The sequence below is a fragment of the Theobroma cacao genome, chromosome 8 (assembly GCF_053813885.1).
Source record: "Theobroma cacao isolate CCN51 chromosome 8, ASM5381388v1, whole genome shotgun sequence".
Lineage (NCBI taxonomy): Eukaryota > Viridiplantae > Streptophyta > Magnoliopsida > Malvales > Malvaceae > Theobroma > Theobroma cacao.
Window position 1 is genome coordinate 3,425,936 of NC_142646.1, and position 11,397 is coordinate 3,437,332.

General features: G+C 37.8%; 2 protein-coding genes across 3 annotated transcripts; both read right to left on the reverse strand.

Moving 5' to 3' along the window:
• Positions 1 to 534: 534 nt before the first annotated feature.
• LOC18591820 (uncharacterized) lies at positions 535 to 1,468 on the reverse strand. The gene has a single exon (XM_018125473.2). It carries the CDS (start codon positions 1,332 to 1,334, stop codon positions 696 to 698), a length of 639 nt encoding a protein of 212 aa, XP_017980962.1. The 5' UTR covers positions 1,335 to 1,468; the 3' UTR covers positions 535 to 695.
• A 682-nt stretch (positions 1,469 to 2,150) lies between these two features.
• LOC18591821 (Protein kinase superfamily protein) lies at positions 2,151 to 10,874 on the reverse strand. 2 transcript variants are annotated; one of them, XM_018126087.2, is made up of 15 exons: positions 9,375 to 10,874; positions 8,864 to 9,162; positions 8,636 to 8,780; positions 6,727 to 6,842; positions 6,147 to 6,355; positions 5,666 to 6,061; positions 5,487 to 5,527; positions 5,129 to 5,197; positions 4,426 to 4,526; positions 4,253 to 4,337; positions 4,062 to 4,160; positions 3,915 to 3,983; positions 3,349 to 3,480; positions 3,056 to 3,150; positions 2,151 to 2,652 (listed from the first exon to the last, which is right to left on the reverse strand). In XM_018126087.2, exons 1-15 carry the CDS (start codon positions 10,245 to 10,247, stop codon positions 2,556 to 2,558), a joined length of 2,826 nt encoding a protein of 941 aa, XP_017981576.1. In that variant the 5' UTR covers positions 10,248 to 10,874; the 3' UTR covers positions 2,151 to 2,555. The 2 variants fall into 2 exon arrangements, with proteins under 2 accessions (XP_017981576.1, XP_017981577.1); XM_018126088.2 differs by lacking the exon at positions 3,056 to 3,150.
• Positions 10,875 to 11,397: the final 523 nt, after the last annotated feature.

The following is an 11,397-nucleotide window of genomic DNA, read 5'->3' on the forward strand; positions in this document are numbered from 1 at the left end:
ACTTTTGCTTTATCGGGTAGAAACTTCTCTTTTCTGGTAAAAAACGTAACTGGGGTTGGCCTAGCCTATTCCCTAATTTCTTTTGGATGGTATTAGTGAATAATCAACCAACAGCAGGATGTTCATTCCTTAGGATAGATATATGCAAAAAGAGTCTCAAAACTGTAACATTCCCTTTGGGGATACTTCCTGCTCCTCTAGAAGCAGTGCCAGCTTCTGCTCGTTTGTGCAAGGTTCAGAACTAAAACGACTCAACCACCGAGCAAGTTAAACCAAACATCATTGATTCCCTTGCCTGGTAGTACCCAACGCCCAGTCAGAAACAACTCAACCCGCCCCTCGGAACTTTTAGGTACATCTTTATATATACAAGTCTTAACTTCGAGATCCTTTAGTCTCTCATTGAATGTTATTTTTTCCTGAGAAATGCTTTTCCACGGGTAAGAGGAGATTGTAAGAAGTAAAGGAAGTTGATTTGTTTGAGAGAATTCATGGAATGGAGAATTTTTCCAATCTGATCTAAAGACGTGCAAATACTAAAGAAAATTCACTGTCATTACTTTCTTCGGATAAACTATTAACAATTTAAGATTCAAAACACGCTAACAATTGTAACCAATTAAGCCACAACATCTGGAAACTTTTAGATCGACAACGTCAAAACAAGGTGACGCCAAAAAGAAGGAAACACCCAACTACGAGCCCAATCGGTCAAGGGCGGCGCGAGCAACGTTGGAGCTAGGCTCGACCTTCAGAGCCTCCTCGAAAGCCGCTTTAGCGTCCGCTTTCATCTTCTTGATTTCATAACATTCTCCCAACAGACAAAACGCCTTCCCGTTATCCGCACCCAGTTCGACAGCCTTGGTCAAATCCTCGATCGCTGAGTCGACTCCGCTGCCGCGCCGGTTCATAGCCATCTTCAACTCAGCTCGTTTAAACAGCGCGTCGCCTCTTTCTTTATCAGTCAACGACTTGGCAGCAAGAGGGGAGAGAGCGATGTCGAGGGAGTCGAGAGCGGAGGTCTTGTAGCCCTGGAGGTCAAGAGCGAGGGCTTTGAGGATGTAGGCGGCGGCGTCTTTCGGGTCAAGAGAAATGGCTTTGTTGGCTTCGGATTCGGCTTGTTTGGCCAAAGAGGTGGTGGATGAGCGGGACTTGGAGGATCTGGCTTGAGCTAGGAGCTGGGCTCCGAGGACGAAATGGCGCTTAGCTTGGAAGTCAGCTCGATTCCGATACCGGATTTTAGTGAAGATTTTTTTTGGGATATCATGCATAGCGAGGAACATGAAGATTGTAACGAGAATGATAGCGCCTTGTAAAAGAAGATCAGTCCACATCTTTAACTTAAAACTTTGGAAATTTGAGAAAAAGGGTTTTTGCGGTGCAGGGATATGGAGATTTGGATATGCTGGTTTGATCGGGTTTTACAAAGTGCAGCCAGTTGTCGCTATTGTTAGATTGGCCGTCAACTTGGGTGACTGGGCACCTATTTGCTCTGCTTTGTGGGACCAATTTACATTATTAATTAATACGGCTATTCGGTACAAAGGAAAGAAGTCTCAACGCACCGTTTGCCTTAGGAGCATCAGTGGGCTGGCTCTGAGCAAGCTCTACTTGGGTTCTATTTGGGCCTTTCTTTTGACGAGTTAATCCCAGTTAGGACTTCCGTATGTTACTGTCAATTTTTTAATATTACTTAATTTTTAAATTTAAATGAAAATATATTATACTAAATTGGAATTATGGTCTCTCTCATTTTAGGACTAAATACACGTGAACATTTGAAACGTTCGATTCATCATGAACAATTGAAACAATTTGATTCTATCTGATTCAATTGATAGATGAATCGGAAATTAGTCCATTTTACCACCTCCAAGAAGCCCGACACAACATCTAAGGTTCAGGTGGCCCTCACATCACATGTTCTAAAATCACAGCAGTCGACGGAAGACTGGAACTCTTCCTCACTGTCGAGGAATGTCCTGATTCCACATCTTTGATCGAAATCCCCAAGCAGCTTCAATCCCAAGCATGAAAACAGAGATACAAACTACTACAGGGTCGCAAGCAAAGCAAGCATGGTGTTTCAGAATTATTTGCATGTTGCTATAAATATCTTCAAATTTGGTTCTATCATTAAGCATAAGACAATAATAACATAATAGAATTACTGATTACAGCTCAGATTAAACATCAGTTACAAACAAAATACATATCAAAGTGAATTCCGAATTCTTAAACCCTTCGGATTTACACTTTGAAATAGCTTATGTGGGAAGGCGGCCCCATAGAAAACCTATATAAACACAGCAAGCCAGCTATTGCTTCGCTACATTCTTCATTGTAGGCCTCAATTTAATGGGATTAACCGCCCTTCCAAATGGGTTAGATAACACATCTACAGTTGCCTTAAACCAAAAAGGTTCTGTTAGTGGAATAACGTTTGCCCAGCCAAGAGTTTTCCGTTGCTACATAGTTAATCGATATCTCCAAAATTAGCTCACAGGTTATTCGAGCTATTTCACAGCACGAATGGCTTCGTTTGAGTGCCACTATCACTGCGATCCCATCTGCATCAACGGCAATGGAGACTTGAGCAACTTCTTTAGTCCCTCTACTATGTTACCAAAAGATGGTCGCTGAGCAGGATCACTACAAAGAACAAGAAGCAGCCATCATCAGGAACATAAAACATACGACCAACCAACGTAAGTAAAAGAGAGTACAAGAAGGATGCTTAGCACAGGCATCGACATTCGAGCTTCGAAGACACCCATGAAAGTCATTGTTCAGTCAAACTCAATTTAACATTTTTCCCTTTCTCTTTTAAATTAGCAAGTGTGCATTGTCTCAACCTGCATGCAGCTATAGTAACCTATCCAGGAAACATCTAAAGCAAACTGGTTGAATGTGCAATATCCTTCCCCTGTCGTTTTTATTTTTTTTCTAAAGCTAATGCATACACACAAAATGTAGCTTAGACATTTCCCCAAATTAAGTAATCATCATATAAATGGAAGTGCAGTGACTAATTTATAGGACTAAGCATACTCACTCAGCCCAACAAGATTCCATGAGGGAAGCCAACTTTGGGGAGGTATTAGGAGGAATGGCAAGCCTTCTGTTCTGGAAAGCTACAGCACCAACCACCTAGAATTTGTACCACCATTAGACAGAAAGAAAGGGAGGTAAGGTGAAAGGTACGTATACAGCATGGAAACGCATCTGATGTTACTTTTACAATAACTCCAACAACAACGACGACATTGACATTCAAGATTGCATAGGATACGGACACATGTAAGAAAAGAACCAGAAAGGGAAAGAAGGAAAACCTAATATATGTACCTGGGCAGGACTGAGTCCACTCCAAGGTTGTTGCATGGTTGCGAGTTCCCACAGGATTACTCCAAAACTGTAGACATCAGATTTCTCATTTGAAGGCTCTCCACGAAGGAATTCTGGAGCCATCCACTCAGGCTGCAAATAAAAGCAAGAGAGTTACATGTTTATTGATGCACTGGGAAGAAAAACTTTCAATCTTCAAGATATTGACGGAACTGTCTGACTTTCTATGGAATACAGGATGCAGGTCTGCAATCATGGTATATATTCATCATTGGAGTAAAACGAAAAATAAAAACGGTCTTATGATGATTACTGTGATTGTTGTCTTCTAATAAGGAAAATTATGTCATGATTTGAATTAACCCACATAGCTAAAAAAAAACAGCTGCAAAACTGTATATTTGATATTATCTTTGGCAACAATTGGTAACTAACTAGTCAAATTTAAATCAAATATTTCAAGTTATTTGAAATAATTGACAATAAAAGAAAGCTCAATTATGTTGATGCGTGCACGAGCAAGTGTGTCTCTATGCAAGAGAAAAAGGAGCTTATGGGGTACATACTGTTCCTGCAACAGATTTTGATGATATAAAAGTGTCGGCTTTGAATCTGGACAATCCAAAATCACACACCTGAGCATGACATAAGATGAAGTCATGCATTTGAAATGACAAATACAGAAATTTGCAAAATGAAAAACTCTATCATACCTTTACTGTCCAATTCTTATCAACCAACAGATTGGGTGATTTAAGGTCCCAGTGAACTATGGGAGGATTAAGGCAATGAAGATAGTTGATCCCCTTGGCCTGTGTCCAATATAGAACATGAATTTTGTGCTGACAGCAAGCAGCATTAACAAATAAAATGTGTAATACTTAGTATTAAAAATAGTACAAACCACATCCAGTGCCATGCGTAAACGCCTCCTCTGATCAAGTGTTTCCCCAGCAGCTGGCCTATGAATGAGGCGGTATAGACTACCCCTGTTTGACAAAAACCAGGTCTTAGTCATACATATCTTTTCACAAATAAACATTGGTCATTACCATAGTATAAAATCAGTTGATTTACCTTGGAAGATACTCTGTCACAATTGACAGATGAGGCCGCTTTGTTACAGCACCCATGAAGAGGACCACATTTGGATGTCGGACACGTTTCATTATAGCAACCTATAAAATAATGCATCAAAACTTAAGCTATAGTCATATCAAATGACATTGTCCATCTCACTCAATAACATGCAAAAATAGGAGTAATTGACACAAGGCTTTATATCTAATGATATGGTACCACCACATTAAATCATGTTACAATCACTCGGATAATTGGCAAAAATGATTCAGCACTGATTTTTTAGAAACATTGCTCAAAACTTTATTTGATTGCCTTGTCTACCCAGACTTGGTCATGCATAAGAATATACAACACGCCACATGCTCCTTTAAAACAAAATGTACAACAAGGAAAGAACTTTTCAAGCAGAAACATATATAACCAGAGGAGTACATTTCACCGTAAAGCACCACACTGGAGCACGCAGGGAAAAGAACCACCAAGGTACAAAATAAATTGAAAAATAAATGTTAGGACATTGGAGGGAAAAGCATTGAAGCACAGAAATAAATGTTCGAGAAAAGGACATAGGATGGACATACCAAGCCAAATATTGAATGTGGATGCATTGAGAAAGTGGATCCAGCCAAATGAAATGATGCAATGCTAATATAATATAGATAATAAAATTTTTTTTTAGGTTTTATCTAGTACAAACCTCTCTTAAAAACTCCTTCAACTGATCATCTTGAAAATCTTGGACAGTCAAGACTTTGACTGCAACATCCTGCTTTGGAACGCAATTGTTAATTTGCTGAAGGCAATATAATACAACCTCGTGACAAAGCAAAGTATCCCAAAAATAAGCCGATAATTGTTAATTTGCTGAAGGCAATATGATACAACCTTGTGACAAAGCAAAGTATCCCAAAAATATGCTGATAATATAGCTAAACAAAGAAATAAACAAAAGAAAACAATTAAGGGAAAAAACTAATATCAGACTCATTACATCGAGTCATCATGCATGAAATTTCAGCACCAATGATATTCTGTTGTAAGATAAAAATACTAACCGATCCATGCCACTCAGCACGATGAACTGTTCCAAATGAGCCTGTAAAACAAAATTAAAAGCAAAAAAGTTTGAACTCACTTCACCAATTATCTTAGGAGCAGATCTTTAAAAATGCTTAGAAAAAGAAAAAAATTAAAAAAAGGTTATATTCAATTAAGAGGAAATTAAGAGAAGTACCAGCACCAACGCGCTCCTTAATATGCAATTCATCCCATGAGATCTCAAGCCAATCCATTGCAAGAGAAGGCTCAAGATTTAGATACCTTGGGATTGTCACAGCAGCGAATCTGCCCCGATTATCAAGTTCAGCCCCTATCTCCTCCAGATCTGACTGACTAGGCAAGTTGACTTTCAATTGGTTCACACCTTTTACCACTGAGCTTCCAGATACAAACAGCTCTTTTCTAAGATTTTGTTCTATGTTTTCATGCATTGTTGCAACAGCAGCAGTTTCAAAAGGCATCAAAGATGATTCCTTTCCAAGATGATCTTGATCAATTGGTGCATATTGTGACACCTTTTGATTTCCAAGCAAACCATTGTCCTTCAACTTTTGACATTTTTCAATGCCACCTACAGAAGAATTTTCTCCATTGTTTAATTTGTTTTTAAAAAGTTTGATCTATTTCGCAGAAATTGCGTCCAAAACATAACGTACCAGAATGTAGAGGATTCTCAAAAGGAGAACATGAATTCTTTGAGTCTTCAATCTGACAATATGATGCGTTGTCCATGTAAGGTTGTTGGAATTCTTTTAGATGAGAAATTTGGAATGGTGAAGGCATTGAAGAAAGGAATCCTCCATTGATAGAGGAATCTGGACCGTGGATATTTCCTGGCTCCCCAACTAGATCAACTACATATTCCCTGTTAAAAAGTATATTCATCTCTAAGCAACAAAACATAAAAAGGAAAGAGAAAATCTTGAAGAAAAAACATTTGGAGACTGAATGAAATTCCATCACAAAAATGATAAAAGTTTTTTGCTTCTTTCTATATCCACACATTAGAATAAACCAAATCAAAAGGGGGTGCTAAGAACTGGGATGGTATCAATTCTAAAAGATTTAGATCACTCAGACAAAAAAAAAAAAAGCTTAAAGATAATCTTCTAAATGCAAGTATTTAAATGATGACATAAAAAAAGGAAAATCCTGGATTTGGTTTTGTTCCTAATTATTTTGTTAGCTTCCAACATTTTATTATAAAAAATACAAGCTAACAGTTGATTATCTTACCTTGATGGCTGCCGGTCATCTTCAATTTTTACGAGGCAAGAAGAACGATGATCCGCTGCACAATATTTGCATCCTCGAGCAATCCTACATGGCAAACCTATATAATCTGCCAATTTCTGCATATATATAAAAAATACACCGTGTTAGTTAAGGATTCTAAAATAGATGCATCTTCTGCAATAAACAATGATCATCTCGTAATATCTTACATCTGCATTTGAAGGGTGACCAGGCCGTAAGTACACAAATACATACACACATCAACATATACACAGAAACCAAAAAGGTGAAACACTCATTCTTGCATTTGATATACGGGTCTAGCAGCATAAAGCCATGAAGTGAACAACTGCTGTCAACAAATTCATGCAGTACATCACTCAATGGCAAGTAGATTATCCATAATATCTTCCTTTAAATCCTTTTAATTGTGAAAAAGAGAAAAGATATAAAAGTTTTAGAGCTAAGGTCATATTATTTAACATCTGATTTCAGAAAACGATAATCATTTTCAAAAAAAAAAGTGAAAAAATGTGATCATCAGAAAGAGTAATTGGCCTGATCCTCCCATAAAGACCCCATAAGAATCAAATATTTCACAAGAACCTTGTCAATTCACCACAGCAGGCTACAAATACCTCACTGAATGATCATGGAATAGAGTGTACTCATAAGGGACTGCTATAGTTCTGGGTGTCACTGATGCTTCTAATTCGGTTGCACTACCGATGCCCCCTGTTAAAACATTCATATGCTTTAAAAAATTATTGTACTTTAGGACATCACAGTCCTTGTTACCAATACAACAGAGTCATTTCCAACAATAGAACAACTTTTGAAACACTTGCGTGGGATCAAAAAAAAATTTGCCAACCCAAATCTTTATGTACAAACAAATATATATAAACAAGAAGCTTTTTCATTCCAGAAGAGACTGAATAAAAGAAACCAACAACTTCCCGTCTTCTATTAAAAAAGAAAAAAAAACAAAGAACAATCCTTTTGGCTCCGGTGGGTGAATTAATATGCTTTTTGCTTTTGTAAAAAGTTTATTTTGTTCTGTTTTCTTGTTATTTTTTCCTTATTATAAACAGCAAGCTTTGTACTTATCCAAGGAAGAAAGAAAGAAAAACAACCTCCTTTCTTTAATGAGTGTGACCAAGCATATACTTTAACAAAATGAAAGATGCTAAATCATTCTTAGTACACAAGACAGTTGTAGCATTTAATTTCTTTTTATATAGACAAAGAATAGGATTTATTTACTGGGGTAACTAAGACCACAGATAGACATCCTTTCAAAAGAACTAGCGTTTGGTTATTCAAAGCAAAGAATGCCAACCCTCTTCCAAGCTTCCCAAGATCAACCAAGTCACAATATGCCCTCCTGTTTTACATTCCAGCACAGATTTAAATAGCTGTTGCTAACCTCCCACTTCAGCTCATTATACTGGCTTGCTCAAACTACTATCTTAATTATTTATTTTTGTACACTCGATAAACAGTAGAGTCATTGCCACACCAAAAGTCACAAATATTTTTCATCATTATTCTACAGAGAACATAATACTAGAAGTTTAATCCGAGATTTAGACTATTCAACATCTTACTTAAAGTACAACAGAGAGTATTGAAATCACTTCTACCCATATTCGTACAAGTGCAGCTATTACTTGCATAAGAATGATTCACAACTGTCTTTACAAGGATCAGTAAGGGCTTGTCAATTCTAGACCTTAAATTCTTCCCATCAAAACCATCTTCTTTATAGTTTATACCAATAAAAAGAGCAGATCCTTAAACAACCTCCAACGTTTTCTTTTTTTGTGTGTGTAAATTGGTCTTAGGTATAGAGCGAATGTGCGAGTGAGAAGGTAAAAGTAAAACCAAAAAGGCCATTGTTTGTCACCTTAAACAGAATTGCACGATGCCTGCAAAGTCCCGTGGATAGGCTGCCAATAGGGAACACGATACACTTCTGCAAATCCTTCAATCTCCTACTCACCATTTTCCAGCGTTCGTGAAGATCCCCTTGCTCCACTGGAAAAGTTCCCCTAAATATAGAACAATTCAAAAAAATGAACATAAAAAAAGAAACAGTGGGAAAAAAATGAATCGTGAACATGTGAAGCCCTACCCCATGTATATAGCAACAAGCTGTCCAAGTTTCTCCACCAACACTAAGGTATTTTCTGAAGCACAATATAACTCCTGTGCTTTATCCTCAAGCTCCTTGAGGCGTGTGTCCCCACGTCTATCCACAAGAACGACCTCCATGGATGTCGCGTTGGGCTCAATTTCTCTGAGAGACATCAAAGGTGGTAAGCGTCTTCCTTCTTCAAACTCATTACACATCACCCATAGATACGGGTTCATCCCAAGAATATTATAAAACCCATCCGATATCTTATCATTATAAGATAAACAGCCACTAACCTGCACATTGAATATTAACCGATCACATATAATACAAAATCCTTAAGACATCAGAACCTTCAAAAAAGATTAGTATTACATATGAAAATTTATTGAGTTCGGTTTGAATTCATAGAAATGTAATCTTTTTCGAATCTCATAAATTTTGGATATAAAAACATTTTCCACGAGTGAAAATTAAATTCATTCAATCGAAAATGATGAGAAGATACCCATAGACGATAAGAAACGGTCTCGGCATCAACGACATTAGCTCCACAATACTCTTGTAAAAGCAAGGGTTCACTGAGGAGACTTGCTTGAGAAGTAAGTCTCCTAGCCAACATAAGCTGAAAATAATAACTGTCCCTTGACTTGAGCGCCAAGCTATCTTTACTCTCCTCTGCCTCAGGTTCCGGTTTCACGACTTCCCGTGTTGCCGGCACAGGCAACGACGAGGACGTGTCCTTAGTCCATGTATCTTTAACCTCACTCGACAAGTTGCCATCCAATGTCGTGCCAGAAAACAAACTCCCTGCATAACTACTACCACTTGAGAACCTCGGCAGTGACAACTGGCGGTCAAAGTTGGGGTCAACGCTGCGGTCATTGATGACGATGGTGGTTTCCGGAGCAATAGGAAGACGAGGAGGCGGTGACGGGGGCGGTGCTGGCTCCGGAGGTAATAACAACTCACGATCTTCGTCAGTAGTCGAAGAGAGACGTCGAGAGGATGGTTTCACGTGACGTGATCTGTCAGTAGTAGCTTTTCTCTCGACGAACCAATCGCGGAAAGCGGCGAGCTGTTGCTTTTTGCTGTGTAGCTTATCGTCCGTGAAAAGATCTGATAGGGGAGAGTTGTTGGTCTTGGCAGCTGGAGCTGCGAAGTCTTTCAGAGCTGTCCTTGAGATTGACTTATTACGGTCATTTTCAGTAACAGGGTTGAAGGGGCTTGCTGCTGTTGGTGTTGTGGTTGCGGCTCCAGCTGTTGTCGATGTTGCTTCCTTGGCGACTTTGTTCTCGTGATCCAATAGTTGTTTGGAAGATGCATCGAACCCACGATCGGGAAATTGCCTAGGGAAGAAGTAAGTCGTCCGGTGAGGCATTTTCTCTCACGGACCTCACGAGATCACTCTCTTTCTTTCACTTTTTCTCTTCCTTCCCGGCCCCGCACGTGTCAACTCTCTTAACTCTCTCCAAACTATTCGCCCATTCCGTACAAACTCCTCCAAATCAAAGAATCCTAGAATCCAGATGCAAGCTCTGAAAAAAAGAGAAGCTTGAAAGAATGATATCAGTGAAAGAAGGAACAAAAGCTAGATCAAGAAAACGTACAGTTGGTTTGCCTTTTAATATTGATATAACCGAAGGCAAACCGAGGGTACAAACGGTTTTGGAAGTGGAAGGACAAAGAGAAAGAGAGAAAGAGGGAGGGGAAGGGGACAGAGCTTTTTTTAAGTTATATTTTTTCTGTACAAGCGAAGAGAGAAAGAAACGGTGGGATAATGAAATACAAGTAAAATATAGCGCAGGGGAAGGGAGGGAGTGGTGCGGTTGAGGCTAACGAGCGAGGGGTGCGTGACCCTCATGTAATTGGAGCACAAGTAAGAATGAGAGGCAAAGTGGTAGCGACACGTAGAGCGGAGATGGAGCCGTGCGCACATAGGCGTAGGATATGCAACGGGAAATCCGCGGGGTTTCGTGATTATAAAAACTGGAGCTTTGTAAGCTGTCTGGGGTAAGGAGAATGGCACTGGTATCAGGCGTGGGAGGAGATTATATCGTCATCGGGCAAAAGCGAATCTGAAATGACGAGAAAGTCCTTAGATTTTATTTTCAATTGTTAAATAAAAATACATATGTATCAAAATTTTATTTTTTAGTTTAAATATAGAATATTGCATCGTATTACAAAATATGATAAAAAATTTTAAAATTAATTATAAATAATATTTTATATATAATAATAAAAAATGAAAAATATTATATTGTTTAACAAAAACAAAAATTATAAAACGTAAATTGAAAAGATAATTATTTTTTTAATTTAAACTTTTAATATATTTTTTAATAATATAATTTTTTAAATAAAATATATATTTTATCATATTAATTTATTAATTAAAATTAAAAAATATTAATCATGTTAAAATTAGAAGGGAATTCAAATTTTTTAGTAATTTTTTTTAAATCTAAAAATTAAAACTCATAAAATATAATTTTTATATATTAATTTAAAAATAATTAAAATTAAAA

Bases quoted from the DNA above. Each gene is read 5' to 3' on its own strand.
- LOC18591820 (XM_018125473.2), bottom strand. From the start codon at position 1,334: ATGTGGACTGATCTTCTTTTACAAGGCGCTATCATTCTCGTTACAATC.
- LOC18591821 (XM_018126087.2), bottom strand. From the start codon at position 10,247: ATGCCTCACCGGACGACTTACTTCTTCCCTAGGCAATTTCCCGATCGT. The intron at 5,198-5,486 runs GTTAGTATTTTT...GTTCCAAAGCAG, and splicing joins GTGCTGAGTGGCATGGATCG to GATGTTGCAGTCAAAGTCTT. The intron at 4,338-4,425 runs GTAAATCAACTG...TTTGTCAAACAG, and splicing joins GTGACAGAGTATCTTCCAAG to GGGTAGTCTATACCGCCTCA.